Source organism: Canis lupus, chromosome 3 (genome assembly GCF_003254725.2).
Source record: "Canis lupus dingo isolate Sandy chromosome 3, ASM325472v2, whole genome shotgun sequence".
In the NCBI taxonomy this organism is placed as follows: Eukaryota; Metazoa; Chordata; class Mammalia; order Carnivora; family Canidae; genus Canis; species Canis lupus.
Window position 1 is genome coordinate 84084294 of NC_064245.1, and position 20248 is coordinate 84104541.

The 20248-nt window shown below is 37.3% G+C and overlaps 1 protein-coding gene and 1 pseudogene across 4 annotated transcripts in view; one reads left to right on the forward strand and one right to left on the reverse strand.

Annotated features, from left to right (window-relative positions):
* Positions 1-20248, reverse strand: part of TBC1D19 (TBC1 domain family member 19) — a 141998-nt gene that overhangs the window by 101867 nt on the left and 19883 nt on the right. The window contains exons 2-4 of one of the 4 annotated variants that reach the window (XM_025438657.3): positions 8947-9019; positions 7943-7988; positions 1566-1641 (exon numbers count right to left, since the gene is read on the reverse strand). The exons of 1 other annotated variant lie outside the window; for it this stretch is intronic. In XM_025438657.3, coding sequence (XP_025294442.1) covers positions 1566-1641; positions 7943-7988; positions 8947-9019 — 195 coding nt within the window. Of the gene's footprint in view, positions 1-1565; positions 1642-7942; positions 7989-8946; positions 9020-20248 lie in introns of those variants that run through there. 2 more of the 4 variants (XM_025438658.3, XM_025438659.3) reach the window with 2 other exon arrangements.
* Positions 14970-16516, forward strand: LOC112654176 (interleukin enhancer-binding factor 2-like; annotated as a pseudogene).

Below are 20248 nucleotides of genomic sequence, written 5' to 3' on the forward strand. Positions count from 1 at the left end.
AGTAAAACGTATTTTATTAATTCCTATGATTTTCATGGGTCACAGATATTATTATGCTCTTGGCTTTTCAGCCAATTGAAAATGTAAAAAAATATTCTTAGCTTGCCAGCTGTACAAAAGCAGATGGCAGCGTAGATTTGGCCCACGGGCTGTAGTGTACCAACCCCTGAGTTAGCGGCTCAGTCTGGAAAGAAAAGAGAGGAGTAATACACACACACACACTTACCATTTGATGTGTTCTCAGCAACTAGCAGAGGCTTGAAGAATGGACCTGTTATTTACCTCTCTACCTCTTCTTTTCAGTCACGACAGGAAAATAACTTCAGTATTTTGCTTCTTACACCTAATATGCTAAAACCGATACTTTCTCTAAAACTTTCGAAATTTCAAATCTCACCAAAATATTAAAAAAAAATTCAGGCCCAACCTTTTTACTTTCATTTTTTTGAGTCTATATCTTTATAACAAAAAGTCAAACAATTTTTTCATACATGTATCATTTAGTAATTATGCTTTATGACATATCGATAATACTGTCTGATTGCTGGATCTGAAGGCACCACCCAAAGATCTGAAAATATTACAGATTTCCTGAAATATCTCCATGTTTTTTTGTTCATATTGCTTCCTTTCATCATCTAATTTTCAGAGTTTTTTAAACGAAAGTTGAAAAATTAAAAGTTGCCTCCCATCCACTGCTTGGAATGTGATAAAGCAGCAGAATATTTCTTCGGAGCAGAATGAACCACTGTGATAACTGAAGCTGGGTGATGGGTTTATAGGAGTTCTTTGGGGTATATATGAAATTTTTCATGATAATCTCTGAGACTATAATTGAGAAAAGTCAACTCTGTGGTGCCCCATAAGCCCCCGGGCAGCGGCAGAGAGTCGCACCCAGCACCTCGAGGGAGGCTGGCAGAGACCTTCTTGTAGGCAGGTGGGCCAGGCCACACCAACGTGAAGAACAGTCCAGAGGTCAGGTGCATGTAACAGAATCTACTAAGTTCCTATTTTAATGATTCTTTATAGTTTTTCTATTGAAAAGCATTTCTTTTTTTTTAAGTGAATTTTAGTTGTTTTAGGACATTTTAGAGAGTAGGTTCATTTGAGCTCTGTAATAGAATACAGTACGATATAGCAGCCTGCTGTGAGAACAAACGTCCTTCATATACAGTATCAGTATCACTGGCTTCAAAAGCCAATATTTTAAGGGAAGCCCGAGTCAGTTCATCCGCATCTCATTCTTTTAATATCACAGAGCATAAGGAATAAATGGTCACATAATACTTTTATCACATTTAAAGTTTCAGGCCAGTATGGTACATGATTTATCCCTCCTTCTACTCACTGTTTTCAGGATTACTGTAGTTAAGTAGGTGTGCTCCTTGGTTATTACTGAGAGCAAAAAGGGAGATCATGCAAATACTATTTACATCGCTGGAGTGGTTCCTACCCAGACTTCCATATAATGTATAATATATGCTCCTGATACCAATAAGGTGCTCTCATTCTGCATTATAGAACTTGGTGTGGAAAACTAAAATAAAAAATAAACAATAGCCAACCTGTGCTTTCCTCATGTATACCAAAGGTTCTTTCAGATGTTCAGGAGGTGCAGCAGGATGACTAGGTAAAGGAAACCTATGGACAGAAAGAGGCAGCTAAATATTGTACATTATCTTGATAAATAATTAATTCTCTTTGTTAGAAATCACTTACCTCTGTGGTCCATGTTATAAACGAAATAAAATATCTGTCAGCAATTCTGAGTGTTTACAGAAGGTACCACAACATAATAAAGCTCTAATAAATCTTATCCTACTAGTATTACAGTTTTAGATTAGCAATTTACTTACCTGTTAAAAGTTGAATTGCACAATAATTTGAATCTATACTTTGAGGTAATTTTAAAATTACTTATAGTTTTGTAAATGCTCATGTAAAAATTGTCAGAACTGTATTGTTAGGATATAAATACTGTAACATTTAGAGGAATTTTTTAAGGTTGAAAAAAATTAAAAAAAAAAAGAAAAAAATTCATGAATGTGCTAACATATCAACTCTTCATTCCTCTCAATTTCCTTTTCCATTATGTATTTTTACATGATTGGATATAAATACTATCTTTCATAAGAACCATGTTTTAATATATAATACATGAATTTGATAAAATTTTAAAATGTTAATGTCTTATGTATTCTTTCTGTTGTCTAAGTAACTTTACACTCATATTCAAAATGTATTATTTTTATTAAGAAAACATTTATTTATTCAACAAATATTTGAGCCATTCTAGGTGCTAAGTGTATGGAGGTAATTGAGACAACATCACCTGTTCTCATATACATAACATTCTAGAGAAGAAAGACAGTCAATAACTACAGAAAGAAAGAAATTTATAGAACAATATCAGATAGTAATGCGTGCCACGAGGAGATGAGAGCAGGGTAATGAGATAGAAATGATTTGGAAGGGGAGGAAAGGTGTCTAGGGGAGCTAATACTTGAACTAGGACGTAAGTGAGAAGGAGCCAACCATACAAAGATCTAGGGGAAGAATATTTCAGGCAGAGAGGCAGCAAGCACAAGACCCTGACTGAGGTAAGAACATATGGAATGTTTAAAAACCAGAAAAGGCCAGAATGGCTGGAATATAATGAATGAGACACACAGTAATGTGAAATCACAGAAAGCACAATAGGAAAACGTAACAATTCAACATTTACTTAGTGATTCCAGTTTCTTTCACAACAACATGTAACTCCTACTGGAATTATTCATAACACTTGTACCTACAGCAAAGCAGTCATGTTCCAATACTCAAGAACCATACACTGAATTTTCAAGAAATACCTTATCCCAAGGGGGACACCAACATGTAAAGTGTATATGATATATCAAGATTATTTATACTTATCCCAGGACCTAAGAGTAAAATGCTGAAATGGCCAAGGAAACATTTCTGGAATAGAAAAAGCAACCTGTTCTATCCAATCTCTAAAGCAGTTTTACCAAATGATCATTCTTAGCTAATTGTTCTTTCCACTGAAATCTGTACTTCATGTACCCAAATAAATCATCATTCCCCACTTACAAACGAAAAAAAAATTATCTATCTATATATCTCAATATTTCTTCATATATACAGATAGTTTGAAAAACATATTTCATACTGTTCATCATTCATAAGGGACACGTAGTTTAGAATTAAATATTGTTTTTAAACCCTTTCATTTTAATGATAATTATTTCTAAATTTAATAAAACTTAGAAATTTAGGATTGAAACTTGAGCACTTACTGATAATCTTAAATTACTTAATCCACAAAGAAGTTTATCCATAAATAGGTAATAAGAGGTGGCAACCCCAAAATCATTAATGTCAAGCCAAAATTAAGTTAGATTTTTATTCACTCAGAAATATTTAGTAAGGATCTACTAAGCATTTAAGGTACTAGAAATAGATCTGTAAACAAAACAGGCTCAAATTCTGTTCTTGTAGTGCTCCCATATTTACAGGAGATGAAGTTTGCCAGATAGGAACAAAGCACAGAAACCTGCACAGCACTCTTGACTCTTGCCTCCTCCTGTCCCAGAGTCCCCTGAAATACTTCTCTTCTTTTCCACCCCACTGCCACCATTTTAGACAACCCACATCTCTTGCCTGTATTCATCTGACAGGTTCTTAAGCAGTCTCCTCTCCTTCCACTATGTTCAACCTATTTGTCAATTTGCCTAGCTGTTTAGCCAGGGGTAATGTCTTCCTTACCCCCAGTGATGGTATTTCCAGTGTTTAGCATAATTTGTGGCACAAACTGGATAACCAGTATACTGCTGAGTGAGTATAAAATGCAAATATGATCATGTCACTACTCTGCTTAAAATTCTAAAATGATACCCAAATGTTTTTAGGATCCGGTCTAAAAAGCTTTGAGGGACACCTGGGTAGCTCCATTGGTTAAGCAGCCAGCTCTTGGTTTCAGCACAGGTCATGATCTTAGGGGTCATGAGATGGGGCCTCACATCGGGCTCTGCACTCGGCATGGAGTCTGCATGAAAGATTCTCTCCTTCTGCCCTGCCACCCACGCATGTGCTCACATGTTCTCTCTCTCTTGAATCAATCAATCAATCGTTAAGTACGTAAGTAAATAAAATAAATATCGAGTCTTGAGGAAGAAGTAAGGCATCCCTTCGGCCTAAGGCATTCTTCTCTACTCCTTCCTCTGACTAACTCTCTATCTTAGCTTTTTTATCTCAATCTGAATATTGTGTCCTTTGGTAAGCCATCATGACATCCCCAACCTGGATCAAGTGCCTGCTCTCTGTGTTCCTTGTACTATCCCATCATAGCACTTATGTTGTACTATAATTGCCGCCTTAAACTATGTGTGCCCCACTGAGATGTAAGCTCCGTGAAAGCAAAAACTATCCAGCTTGTTCATTATCCTCAATTTCTAGCTCAGTACATAATACATAGCAAGTATATTTAAAGAAACATTCAAAAGGCAGTAAAGAAGAACTATGTGATTAGCACATTTTGGAAGTACTCTGGTCTACTGCCTGAGTACTCTTCCAGCAAATGCCATGAATGTCTATCAAGACGTAACCACGTCCTGTGATCTAGTGTATGGTACCCATGATTAAAACCTTTCCGTTTTTGGTCCACTACTGTTCAACATTCACACCTCTCTAAAGTGTGGCAAACATCTGCATATATCACCTATAACAGTAGACTATGGTGTATGTTTTTATAATATATACTTATATAGAAAGACTTTTTAAAAGGTTTGTTTACTTCTTTAATTGATATTCCTTAAAGGAAAATTATAGGTAACCTAATTCTTTATCAACTGTGCTACACAAAGTACAATGAAAACTAAGACCAAAAAAATAAAGTGCATATTCCATGTAAAGACTATCTTAATTAAGTTTTTTAGTAAGTTTAGGATTAATAACTCCTGGGTATCATCAATTTAACAAATATTGTGTGTTAGCATTGGTTGGTGGCCCAATACCTTCGTACCTGCTGACTCAATACCATTTATTTGACGTTATAGAAGGCACTAAAAGAAATGTAAAATATACTTGTTTGGTGACACTTTTAATACAAGTGAGACATAAGATGTACACATATGTGAGATGTAGTAAAACACATGTGTTTTGGATTCAAACAGCTGGAGGTCAAGACCCAATGCTATCATTTACTAGCCATATGATCTTCAGGACATTATTTAAGTAGTTTCAGCCTCAGTTTTCTCTTCTGTAAAACAGTTATAGTAATAAATTCCACAATCATAGGGTTGTTGTGAAGATTACAATGTATAAGACAATTCATTTAAAGTGCTTTTAGTACAGTGCTTGCGTAAAACACTCATTTAATTGCCTATTAAATATTAACACAATAATTAAATAAGGTCGATCCCATGACCCCAAGATCATGACCTGAGACAAAACCAAGAGTGGGTCCCTTAACAGACTAAGCCACCCAGGCACCCCAAATAAGTAGTCTTAAGTTGGAAGAACTAACCCAGGCTACAATTTAAGTTTTGGGTAAATGACAGAAAACAAAAATTTTTCTCTTTTAAAGAAGAATCAGAAAACAATCTTTGGCATGTTTACTAAAATGAAGTATAGCTCATGTGTCTACACCTTTATTAGGAAAGAGCGTGGTTTTTTTTTTTCCACTCCAATTATTTAACCTAGTGAATTCTTCTACTTTACTCTTTGCTTTCTTTACTTGTCCATCTAATGGTTTCTGTCAATGGAAAATGCAACACAATATACTAAATTCACTTTATTCTCCTGATTTATGTTAGGGGAAACACTTCTTCTCCAAGCTGGATGTGTCCTTCCCTGTGGAAAGAGCTTCATTACTGTAACACTCTTGGCCTCTCTCCAGGGCTTTACTTGTTACACCATTTTTAAATTTTGGAATAATAGGATCCCTGGGTGGCGCAGTGGTTTAGTGCCTGCCTTTGGCCCAGGGCGCAATCCTGGAGACCCGGGATCGAATCCCACGTCGGGCTCCTGGTGCATGGAGCCTGCTTCTCCCTCTGCCTGTGTCTCTGCCTCTCTCTCTCTCTCTTTCTCTCTCTCTCTGTGGCTATCATAAATAAAAATTATAACAAAATTTTTTGGAATAATAAACCAAACATGCTCACCAATGCTATTTAACTGGAAGTTTAAATCTATTTAATTCTGGAGTTCAGTTAAAGGATTTATTTTGCTCTTGCACTAAGCTATGTCCTCTTATCTAGTCTTTATCAGTAATAAAAGTAAGTTTTGATCTCCCATTTGCCTTTATATTTTATCTTATTTCTCAATTTCTTCAGAACCCAAGTGAGTAAAAAAGGTGATACTACTTGCTCCTTCAAAAATCCCAACAAGTTATTCAAAAATATTTATTTAATATTTACTGTTAGGATACTAAAAGTAAGACAATGAATGAAAAACACTATCCCTGCCATCAAGTAAAAAGGCACTCAGTATTCACTCATAGAACAAATTTCAGAAATGGACTGGACTACAAAAATAGCAATCATCAGTAATATCTCCTCTGGATGAGGATGATGAACAATGGATGAGAATCCACCATTTGTAATTACACACAACCAGATACTTTTATTACACCATTATTGGACAGAAAGACACACAAAGTTACAAGCTTTCTGTGTAATAGAAAAGAGATAAATCATCATGTTCATAAGTAACCTGTGGCATCTCTATGCATATTGTACATTTAAAACTTTACTTATCATGATAAACATCTATTCCTTGGTGACTAGGACCAGGGGTATGGTCATAGTCAACTTCAATTAAAAGCACTTAAATATGATCTTATTTAAGAATGTAAACCAACCAGGAAAATGATGACAAGCAAAGAAGCAAATACTAATTTTTAAAATGTGTGTCCAACCACAGGTTCACAGGCCTTCATCTGAGTCTCTTTATTTTATTTATTTTATTTTTTTTAATTTTTATTTATTTATGATAGTCACACAGAGAGAGAGAGAGAGAGAGAGGCAGAGACACAGGCAGAGGGAGAAGCAGGCTCCATGCACCGGGAGCCCGACGTGGCATTCGATCCTGGGTCTCCAGGATCGCGCCCTGGGCCAAAGGCAGGCGCCAAACTGCTGCGCCACCCAGGGATCCCTGAGTCTCTTTATTTTAGAAATAGTTCTGATAAACTAGATTATCTTGTTTCCTAATTAACAGCAGATTAGAAGGGACAAGTTAGAAACAGAAGTATTAGCATCTAGAGAATGTGAAAGACACAGGCACACTGATAGCAGTAAAAAAAAAAACAAAAACAAAACATAAGAACTCCATTAGACTATAAACTCCATGAGGGTAGGAGTTGATTTCTTGTTCTATATTATATTCCCAGTGCTTAGCACACGGTAGGTGCTCAGTAAATAACTGATGAATAATGGAAGACTGAATAAACTATAAACGCTAACACTCCTTATTCTGTGTAACGACAAATAGTTTTATACACCTCAACAGACTCTGAGGGCAAGTCCAGATTAACAAAAATATTGATTTTCTTAATAATGACACCAATCTTGCAAAAAACATTTAAAAAGTTAATTATATTTAGAACAGTTGCTTTATAAAGACAGATAAAGGGTTAATATCCAAAATGGCAATAAAAAGAACATTGATAAGCTTCAGTTTTCTGAAATATTAACTTATTTCCCTAACTACACTGGATAAATGAATTGTTAACATAAAAATTTCAGTGGTAAAAAAACCTTACCTATTTATGATTCATTCTCAGGCAAGACTGTAATTTTTCAATGTATTAATTTAAATGAAATGCTACATAAATACTAATGAAAAATGTAATATAATGAGTGTACACAGCAATACTATATTCATTACTTACAAAGTAAATACAGCTAAACATAATGGTATCTCAAAATAGGTAGAAAAAACTCACACACTCAGTTCACTATAAACAGCATTCTGAAGTTTCTTCTCCCAACCTATTTTTTAAAAAAGAATAAAATACACAAACATATTAGTTTTAAAAATAAGCATACATTATAATTAAATTTATCTCACTAAAACTCTAACAGCATATTTATTTGTGAAATAACTTCTTCAAATGCCAATTGCTGTGTAAGTGTTATTAAGGAATGAAGTATTTCCTACATGTTCACAGTGTCTGTTGGCAAACACTAAGTAGCAAAATTATCAATATGACACTATTTTTTAAGTAAAACCATTGCACCATTTTCTCATGGTTGGAGGAACATTTCCTTCTTCCACTGCTAAGGTGCTCAATTAATGCCAAAATTACAGCTGTCTACTGTACTACTAGTGCTATGAGGAATGTGCCAAGGGAAGGGCAAGAAACATCCAGGCACCTGATAGACAGATCGTAACCAATTAGTTAAACTAACTAGTCAGCAAACTCCTAAACAACAGAAACATTATTATGAGGTACCATCAGACCAGTTAGCTTGGCCACTAACTACTTGAACTTAACCAGTTAATATCTCAAGTAAGCCAATTTCCGAGTGCAAAGGTTAGAAAATACAGAACCTCTTTTCTTGCTCTAAAAGAAATTAGGGTTTTCTTTTTCTTTTCTTTGAAAGGATAGAAAAGAGGAGGGGGAAAAAGTGTAAAAGGAAAAGAAGCCATAAGTGGAAGCAAAAGAGGAGGTGCTTGGCGAGGGAGATTCTTCATACATTCAGGATGTATTTTGATCACAAAGTAAACTACATTCAAAACTGATTAGTTTAATCAGTGTTCCTGAAGTTTTGCAGTATTTTATTGAAATATCTGAAAGTTCTAATTCTCCTCAAAGAGAAAACTACCCAGCCACTGCTTCACAATTTTGAATGAGTAACTGAAGTGTGAAGATAAAATATTCCTCCAAATGAAGTATTTCCTTATTTTCCCTTAAAGAATTAGGAGAGAAAAAAGCAACTTACAAACCTGATATTTTAAAGAATTCCTTAATATCTTCTTTTAGTGATTCAAGTTTAATCTCAGGTCTCTGAAGACTGGCCTAATTTTAGAAAGAAGAAGAAAAAGAAGAAAGGAAAAGACAGAGGTCAAAAGAAAGTCATTTGGGTTGATATTAAATATGAATGAAAAGTTTTATAAGAGGTGTCCAAATGTGCATACTATTTTAAAAATCCCATTTTGAAGTCCGAGCACCTTTAGATAATAGAATTATCTAGAATAGCTCATAATAGAGAAGACTTTTTTACCTACTCTTAAAATACAGGATCTGTGATGGTATACCGTAGTCTACTCAAAATATAAAAACTTGCAGCTTATAAACACTTAACATTTTTATCTAGGACTTTTATCTTTGTGAATACTTAATATCTATTTTTCTAGCAGGAAAAATACTTAGCTTTTATAAATTCATTTCCTTAATATTATATCAAACATATACTGTGGCATTTACACCTAATGGCTTAAAAACCCAGTTGCATCCCTTACAAATGGATCTGAATAGCATCTTCTTCTTTGGATTGCTGCTCAATGCAAACCTTTATTTGTTGTGCAGATTTATGGAAAACACATAAAACTACTAGTTCACAAATACTTATTAGTGTCTCCTTCATCTTCAAGTGCATGTTTTCTATTCTATTGGTTTTTCACACTGTAATTTTTACCAAAAGTAATAATTTCTCCAATTTATAATGGCTTTGATTATTTTCAAAGTGTTGATCTCTTATCATCTAGTTCTATCAAATTCTAAAAGTATTCCTTAAGAAGGCATTACTATTAGAGTAACTAATAAGTATTTCAAATCTAAGAAATCAAACATTGATCTTAACTTCCACTCACTATTCTTTCCTTCTCATCTATTTTTTAATCCCAATCAAGGAAATTACCATGCACCAGATATTCTAAATCAGAAAATTTAGTTATTCTTAATTCTACTCTAACCCCTCAAAGATTCAACCCCTTTCTGGGAAGATGGCATTGGAGGCAGTGAGTTATTTTTTGGTTTGGGTGCTTTTTTTATTTTGTTTTTTAATCTCTCTGATTTCCACATAAAAACAGTCCGAACAACTGAATAGGAAAACCAAAATCCCATGGAAAACATTTACAACAAAACTTAGTGAAAAGATATCCCCACAATAGTTGGGGACAAACAAACAACCATAAGACCTGTATGGTATTAGCATTTATGCAGGAAAAAGCCAAAGGAAGTAGTAGGGTACATGATGGATGTGAAACAGGAGAACCCCCAAAATAGCCAACACTGTTTTCACTGGAACATATGAAGAGCCAATTTTAGAACAGGAGTGAAAACTGGGAGGGGTTTTGCCTAATTGAATATAGCAGATGAGGTCTGAAGAGACTGTGGCAGCCCAGCATCTGTGAATTCTTGACACTGACCAACCAGCATCCCCTTTCCAGATATGGTCATTCTGAAGAGAAAATACTGATAGAGTAATAAATATTGAGGATGACTGGGAACTAATGTATTATCTTGAAAGCCAGTAAGTAAAGGAAAAGGCATGTCTTCTTGCCTTTCCTAAATAAACTGCACATCACAGGGTAACTAAATAATAAATAAAAGGAAATACCTCGATAAAAGTATTCCAGCTAGTAACTAAAACAGATGGGATATAAACAGAATATCACCATTTTGCAACTCCTAATAAATGACTAATTCTAGGCATTGAGCAGAAAGAGCTGTTAACATTGCAAAAGACAATTAGATATTACTGTACTTCTCAATGAAAGAACACTCCCTTGCCAATAGTTATGGGCAAAGGGATGACACCACAGTCTCATCAAGCCCTTGGTCCTGCTGTCCATTTACAAGTCCTACAAAGGCTAAAGGAACATGTTAAGTTGCACCATGAGGGTGCATTCAGAAAACCCCAGGATATGAGAAATTCTAAAGATCAAATGGCTCTGTTCTTTAGCTCACAAGGTGTGAGGAAAACAAAGGGAAGGAGAGAAAACCTGTAGATTTAAAAAGACATATCAAAAAAAACTTTTTTAGGGCAGCCCAGGTGGCTCAGCGGTTTAGTGCAGCCTTCAGCCCAGGGCATGATCCTGGAGACCCGAGATCGAGGCCCACATTGGGCTCCCTGCATGGAGCCTGCTTCTCCCTCTGCCTGTGTCTGTGCCTCTCTCTCTCTCTCTCTGTGTGTGTGTCTCTCACGAATAAATAAATAAAATCTTAAAAAAAAAAAAACTTTTTTTAGCACCTGGGTGGCTCAGTTGGTTAAGCATCCAACTCTTGGTTTGGCTCAGGTCATGATTTCAGGGTTGTGGGATGACCCCAGTCAGGCTCCGCACTCAGCCAGAGTCTGCTGGAGTGTCTTTCACCTTTCTTTCTCTCTTCTTTGCTCCTCCCCAACTCATGAGTGTTCTGTCTCTTTCTCTCAAGTTAATAAATATTTTTAAAAATTATTTTTAAATTTAAAAACGTTTTTAATTGGCAAGACCAAGTTAGGGTATTTTCATGTGAGGGTTATATATTTGCCTAATAGAAGTATCAAGAAACGCAAGGAAACGATTACCATAATAAAAACCAGGTTGTTTGGGAGGGAGAAGTTTGTGATTGGAGTGGGTCAAATGGAAGGGTTTCTAGTGTGGCTGGCAAAGTTTCATTTTTTTAAAGGGTGGTTGTTATATGGTCGTTCATCTTATCATTCATTACCTGGCAGGTTTGTTTTATACAGTTTCTGTGTTTTATTTTACAATAAAAAGCATCAAAAAAGAAAAATATGCCAATTTATTCCTTCTCTCCATTCTAAAGTCCCACATTTGAGCCTAAGTCCTCATCATTTCTCATTTGGATCACTGTAATAGCTTCCAAACTGTACATCTTGCCACTTCATCTAAATTGCAATTGTTCCCCACCTGGCATTTTCACACTCCCTTATTTTACTGTTTCTTCTTTCTTAGCATTTATTACCTTCTAATATACGATTATGTATTAATGTATTTGATTATGATTAATTGATTGATGATTAATGATTTTACTATGATTAATGTATTTGATTATGTATGATTAATGTATTTACTATGTTTATTGGTACACTGTCTATAATCCTACACTAGAAGTAATAAGCTCCACTAAAACAAGGATCTTTGCTTTTTTGTTCACTGTTATATCCTAAATGCTTAGAATGGTTACTTTCACATAATAGGTGATCAATTAATGTTTACTGAATAAATGAACCAATTTCTCTCCTCTTTATCAATCCATTCTCCAGCATTTTCTTCCTAAAACAGAAGGCCTTCATGACTGCAAATCTCCACAGCATAAAATAAGGAATCTAAACTTTTCAACAGGGCACACTTGGCTCTTCACAACGTAGACCAACTTAACTCTCCAAATTCATCAGCTGCTCTTCCACCAAGCTAACAACATCCTCTCCTCTCTCACACCTTCTCTCCCCAACACACCCTACTCTCTCTCTAGTCACTGTGAACCACATTCACTGATCCCCCAACTGTTAAGTATTGTAAGAGTTTCACGCTTTTGTTCATGTTGTCTCTCAGATGCAAGTGCTCCCTCACCATCTTGGCAGATACCTACTAACTTCCAAGACATCCCTCAAATACCACCTCCTTTCTTAGTTCACCCCTACCACTTGCCTACAAAGATAGTACACTCTGTTCCTGTTACAACACTCATCAGATTATATTGTAATTTTCAGCTCACCTATTTTTCTTCTGGACTCTTAAATTCAAAGGCAAGGACCATAACTTCATTTTTGCATCTCTAGTATTAACTTAGTACTAATTGTAGCTTGAAAAAATTTTATCGGTCAAATCATGTTCTATCCTTTTTATACAATTTTCACCCAAATAAGCAAGGAACTTTATAGAAGTTATTGCTAACTAAAGAAACTGGTTTCTAGTCTCTTATTCCAGGGATTTTAAAAGCTGCAAAACTTTGCTCATTATTCAAGAGCACCAAAGCAAAAGGAAATAGGTTTTCCTTTACTAAGCCTATATTTGGAAATGACTCTGAGGTAGCATAATTAAAAGAATTTCAAGGGAAAAAAACTGGTTATTCCTTCTAAATATGTACAGTATTTTAAAGTTGCTAGACTTCCTAGATATATTTTTTAATCAAAGGCAAATCAAATTCCTAATCATCAACATAATTATAAAAATCTTGAGAAATTTGGGGCTCCTGGGTGCTTTGGCTGAATGAGCATCTGACTCTTGATTTCGGCTCAGGTCATGATCTCAGGGCCATGGGACTGAGCCCAATGCCAGACTCCGCACTGAGCATGGAGTCTGCTTGAGATTCTCTCTCTCCCTCTCCCTTTGCCTCTCCCCATACCATTCATACTCTCTCTCAAAAAAAAAAAAAAAATTATTGAGAAACTTAAAAAGCAAAAGCAGGCCAGTGACAGGAGGGCAACATGGTAAGACAGTTCTTGAATATGCTTTAGTAGCATAATCCCTTTTTAAAATGAAACCCAATTTAAAACCCTAGTATATAAAACACATTGAAAGTGGTATTAGTAGACAGTAAAAATGAGTGTTCTCTCATTGACTAAAGTATAATTAATTACATTAGAAGTATATAGCTTTATTATGATACAGCTTCAATATCCAATTTGTTTTTGTATTTTGTTTTGGTTGTTCAACATAAAAAGTCTTGATTCACAGAAATAAGTGTTTGTACTTTTAATAGCTTCCTGGCAATTTCAGCACACTCCCAAATTAAACTGCTGCGGGAAATCGAAAGAGGAGACTGGGAGAATTGTTTTTTTGAAAATAAATTACGGAAGAGACACTTGGCTGGCTCGGTCAGTTAAGCGTCCAACTCTTGATTCCAGCTCATTCCATGATTTCAGGGTCACAGGATGGAGCCCTATGTCAGGCCCCATTCTCAGCTTGAGATTCTCTCCCTTTCCCTCTGCGCTTCCTCCCACTTGCTCTCTCTCTTTAAATAAATAAAATCTGGGGATCCCTGGGTGGCTCAGCGGTTTAGCACCTGCCTTCAGCCCAGGGCATGATCCTGGAGTCTCCAGATTGAGTCCCACGTCGGGCTCCCTGCATGGAGCCTGCTTCTCCCCCTGCCTGCGTCTCTGCCTCTCTTTCTCTCTCTCTCTCTCTGTCTCTCATGAATAAATAAAAAAATCTTTAAAAAAATAAATAAAATCTGTTTAAAAAAGAAAACATAAATAAATAAATAAATAAATAAATAAATAAATAAGAAAACAAATCACTGATATTAGTTATCATACGTATTAAACTCAGAGTTTCTGATGCTTATAACTGCTAACACTACACATATCATATTACTACTACGTGATGTGTCACTGGCTCATTTGTCCAACATTGCCACAGTTATATCATTAAGGGAACCTCTGTTGAGCAGATGCACCTGTGCTCTGCCAACACCCTGCGCTAGTATCCTTACTCACACAATGAACCGTGAGTCCGCATGCGCAAACCTCAATATTTTGAAAGACCAATGTAGAATTATATCCTTGCTCATCAATGACACATTAAGTGTCTCTATATATGAAGATGATGAAAGAAACAGGGTTTTTTCCTGGGATTTATCTGCAGACAAGTTAACTTGGAAGCACAACAGTTGATTATGAAGTATTTAATATAACAATGCATTTTCAAGAATAGTGCTTAATATATTTTATTTATATTACTGTTAAAATTAAGAATTTTTGAATAGGGGTACCTTGGTGGCTCAGTGAGCTAAGCATCTCCCTTCAGCTCAGCTCATATCTCCAGGTCGTGGGATCGAGCCCCACATTGCAAGCAGGGAGTATGCTTCTCCCTTGGCCCCTCCCCACTGCTCGTTCTCTCTTTCTCTCAAATAAATAAATAAAATCTTCAAGAAAAAGAATTTTTAAATAAATAGGACATTTCCTTGGGTATAACAGAGCACAATTTTAAAACCACTTGGGACTAAATAAATAAGGACAGAATTTGGCATCAGAAGATCTCTCAGCCTTATTTTTTTTTTTAAGATTTTATTCTGAGGTTAGGGTGGCTTCCACTGTTCGGGGCTTAGGGTGCCATGAGGGGTGACCGAGGACAAGGGCACGGCGGGCACTTCGGGTCCCGAGGAGGCCCAGGAGGCGGGTTCCAGCCATTTGTGCCACATATTCCATTTGATTTCTATCTGTGTGAGATGGCTTTCCCCCAGGTCAAGCCAGCGCCTGACGAAACTTCCTTCAGTGAGGCCTTGCTGAAGAGGAATCGGGATCTTGCTCCTAATCCTTTCTCTGGTGACAAAAATCAACAATGTGACTGACAATTTGATTGTGGCTCCAGGGACATTCGAAGAGCAAACTGAAGAAGTGTGACAGGTGGGATCGTATAAAAAGGGAACAATGACTACAGGACACAATGTGGCTGACCTGGTGGTAATCCTAAAGATTCTGCCAACATTGGAAGCTGCTGCCGCCCTAGGGAACGAAGTTGTGGAAAGCCTGAGAGCACAGGATCCTTCTGAAGTTTTAACCATGCTGACCAACGAAACTGGCTTTGAGATCAGTTCTTCTGATGCTACAGTGAAGATTCTCATTACAACAGTGCCACCCAATCTCCGAAAACTGGACCCAGAACTCCATTTGGATATCAGGGGGTTGCAGAGTGCTTCAGCAGCCATCAGACATGCCTGCTGGTTTGAGGAAAATGCTTCTCAGTCCACAGTTAAAGTTCTCATTAGACTGCTGAGAACCTGTGGATTCGTTTTCCTGGCTTTGAGCCACTCACACCCTGGATCCTTGACCTACTCGGGCACTATGCTGTGATGAACAATCCCACCAGACAGCCTTTGGCCCTAAATGTGGCATACAGGCGGTGCTTACAGATTCTGGCTGCAGGACTGTTCCTGCCAGGGTCAGTGGGAATCACTGACCCCTGTGAAAGTGGCAACTTCAGAGTACACACAGTCATGACTCTGGAACAACAGGACATGGTGCGCTATACAGCTCAGATTCTGGTCCGTATCCTCTCACATGGTGGTTTTCGGAAGATTCTTGGCCAGGCGGGTGATGCCAGCTATCTTGCTTCTGAGATATCTACCTGGGATGGAGTGATAGTGACACCTTCAGAAAAGGCTTATGGGAAGCCACCAGAAAAGAAGGAAGGAGAATCGGAGGAGGAGAATACAGAAGAACCACCTCAAGGAGAGGGAGAGGAAGAGGAAGCATGGAGACTCAGGAGTGACCTTCCTTTCTCTTCACCCCCTTTCTTGTCCAAGGGGAAGACTACAGCCTAAGCTAACTGCTCCTAGCTTTAATAAGGGGGCATTTCTGAGGGATAGGGGAGACAGAAGTGTCATTCCACTGGGTTCTGATTGGCTCAGTAGCCAGAAGTCTTCCATTTATGACCTATGCCATCCATCTATAGTGAAACAATACCAGCTTTTCTCCTAAGACTTCAGAAAACTCAGTTCTTGGAAACCTCTCCAACCAGTACTTCGTTGTTGAAATGTTGTGAACTGTAAAGTGTCTGGAATTTTTTTTTTTCTAAGAAAAATGATTAAAGTACTTCCTAGTAAAAAAAAAAAAAAAAAAAAAAAAAAGATTTTATTTTGAAATATATAGAGAGAAAGTGAGAGAGAGAGCACGAGCAGGGGACAGAGGGAGAGGGAGAAGTAGGCTCCCCGATGAGCAGGGAGCCCAATGTGGGGCTGGATCCCAGGACCCTGAGATCATGACCTGAGCTGAAGGCAGACGCTTCACTGACTGAGCCACCCAGGCGCCCCATCTCTCAACCTTATTTATCATCTTGGTCAAGTAATTTAACCTCTCTGTATCTGAGTGTTCTTTATTTAATAGGGAAAGTAATACCTGAACTAGGTTATTGTGAGATTTAAATTTAAAATTTTTCAAAGTTATTTCTAGTTGGTCAGTCCAGTGTAAATAAAGTTGTGTTATAAAATATGAGGTATCCAGATGACAATGGACTAAATGTAAAAGACTAGCAGGGAGGGAGTGCCTGGAGGTAGAGGTTTTTTAATATATCTACAACAAAATTTAAGCCTTTCTTTAAACAAAACACCTTTAACTCACTATGAGAGCTGGTAAAAACAGGATAAAAAATATAATCCAGCAAGAGTGTACATTACCCTGCATACATCCTTCACCCATTTATTTATGTTGACATTATGTTGACTTCACCATTCTGCACTCTAAACACACATGACTACCTCTATTCCCACCACCCTTGACACACACAAATACACACAAGAATTCAGTTTCTACTTTCACCAGAACAATCTTAATCCAAAGCATTAGCCATTGGCAATCTTAAATTTCTAAACCTGGTAAGTAAAGAAAACTAGAGAAGCAAAGTGGCTAATGACTTGGCTAAGTCCAAGAAGCTGAGCAGTAACCTGAGACTACAGACTCCATGAAGTACAAAGCAGGGCATAGCAAGGTCTACAAAAGAGGATTCCAAGGATCTTTTAACTCCCTTTAAAGAAGCCCCCATCCTCTCCACTTCTCACTATGCCATCATGCTTCATCTTTCTGTGTCTGAAGAATCACAGAATTTCAGGGTTAAAATGAAACTACAGAGTTCTTCTAGGCCAACTAACCATTTAATAAAACTCTCCTTTCTAGGGGTTTCCTAGCTTAGAAACTCTAACTTAGAAACGGTAAACTAGGGGGAGAATTAAGATGGCCAAGTAATAGGGAGACCCTGAGCTTGTCTCATCCTTCAAACACTGCTAGATCAACATCAGATCATTTTGGACAACTAGCAAATCAATGAGGATTAAGAAAATCTGCACAATTAGAGGGAGAGACTAGAGCAAATGCAAGGTTCAGAGATGTGAACTAGAGGAGAAAAAAGCCACAGGGGCACAGAGGGAAGAGAGCCCTTTATACAAAAGAAGTCAGGGAGAGGGGGAAAGAAAGCAGCACATAGGATTCCTGCAAATTCTGTGGTGCGAGGACCCTCTGGGTTGGACTGGGAGAGAATGTCATCCTTCCTGGAGTACAGTTGGAAGACGGTATATTGCCTCTCCAAGGACAAAAGGTCCACCAGACCTTAGGTCTGACTGTGACGCAATGCAGTAGGCCTCTCCTCCAGAGGACCAACACAGGCCCTCCGCATGTACCGAGTCATAGATCAGAGAGTGCGCCAAAGCATGTTTCAGTTCTGGTGGAAACAGGACCACATTTTGCTTTCATTTTTTCTTTGGAATCAGGCTTATAGCTTTTTGCTAGTTTACTTGTATGTTTGTTTCCTTTTCTCATTTTTTGGGTCAGGCTTTTTCTTTGGAATCAGGCTTATAGTTTTTTTTTGTCTGTTTGCTTTTTTGTTGCTTTTCTCTTTTCTTGGATCAGGTTTTCGGGGGCATTTTCAGGCTTATGTTAACACACAAATCAAAGCACACCTAATTAAAGGTCCAAACACTCCCCACGACAAGCAAGGAACAACTCTGCAGAGGACTGACCTGTGGGAAAGAGCAGTCAAAACACAACAGCAAAGTGCACACAGCATACACCAGAAACACTTCCTGAAGTGCAAGGCCCTGGACAGTGTAGGACCTCCTTCTTAATACAGTATTACTCTCAGGAGCAGGAAATGTAACAAGCTTTCAGAATATGCAAAAGACCGGAACCTAGACATAATGACAAAATGGGAGGAATTATCCCCCAAAAATAAGGTCAAGAAAAATCACAGCCAGAGATTTGCTCAAAACAGATATAAGCAATATACCTGAGCAAGAATTTAAAACAATAGTCATAAAAATATTAGGTAGGCTTGAAAGAAGCATAAAAGACACCAGAGAAACCCTTGCTCAGGAGATAAGAGACCTAAAAACTAGTCAGGCTGAAATAAAAAATGCTATAACTGAGATACAAAACCAACTGGTTATAATCACAACAAGGATGGAAGAAGCAGAGGAATGAGTAGATAATATAGAACATAAAACTATGGAAAATAATGAAGCTGAAAAGGAAAGGAAAAGACAGCTATTAGATCATGAATATAGACTTAAGGAACTCAGTGATTCCACAAGCATAATAATATCCATATCATAGGAATTGCGGAAGAAGAAGAGTAGGAGAAAAGGACAGAAGGTTTATTTGAATAAATTATAGCTGAGAACTTCCCTAATTTGGGGAAGGAAACAAGCACTCAAGTCCAAGAGGCACAGAGAACTTCCCTCATAATTAACAAAACCAGGTCAACAATAAGACATATCATAGAGAAACTTGCAAAATACAAACATAAGGAGAATTCTGAAAGCAGCTAGGGACAAAAGGTCCTTGAACCTACAAGGGTGGGCATACAAGGGTGGGTTAGCAGTAGACCTGTCCACAGAACTTGGCAGGCCAGAAAACACCAGCATGATATATTCAACACGCTAAATGGGAAAACTATGCAGCCAAAATATGCAGGTTGTCATTTAGAACAGGAGACGGTGGGTGTTGATTGGGTGTCTGCCTTCGGCTCAGGTCATGATCCTGGGGTCCTGGAATTGGGCCCCGCATTAGGCTTCCCACTCAGCAGGGAGCCTGCTTCTTCCTCTCTCTCTCTGCTGCTCCCCGTTTGTGTATGCTCTCTCTCTCTCTCTCTTTCTGTCAAATAAATAAATAAAATCTTTTAAAAAAAATAGAATAGGAGAAGAGAGAGAGTTTTCAAGACAAGCAAAAACTAAAGGAGTTTGTGAATGCTAAACCAGCTCTGCAAGAAATACTAAAGGAGACCTTTGAGCAGCAGAGACCAAAAGCAACAAAGACTAGAAAGAAATACAGACAATCTACAGGAACAGTGACTTTATAAGTAATACAATGGCACTAAATTCATATCTATCAAAAATTACTCTGAATGTAAATAGACTAAATGTTCCCATCAAAGGACATAGGGTGTTAGAATGGATAAAAAACAAGATCCATCGACATGCTGTTTACAAGAGACTGATTTTAGACCCAAAGACACCTCCAGATTGAGAGTGAAGGGGTAGAGAGCCATCTATCATGTGAATGGACATCAAAAGAGAGCTGAAGTAGCTATACTTATATCAGACAAACTAGATTTTAAAACAAAGACTATAATAAGAGATGATGTAGGGCACTATATCATTAATAAAGAGGTCTATCCAACAAGGGGATCTAACAACTGTAAATATTTATGCCCCCAACTTGGGAGCAGCCAAATATATAAATCAATTAATAACAAACTTAGAGAACACTGACAATAATACAATAATAGTAGGGGCTTTAACACGCCACTCACAGCAATGGACAATTCATTTAAGCAGAAGATCAACAGGGAAACAATGGCTTTGAATGACACA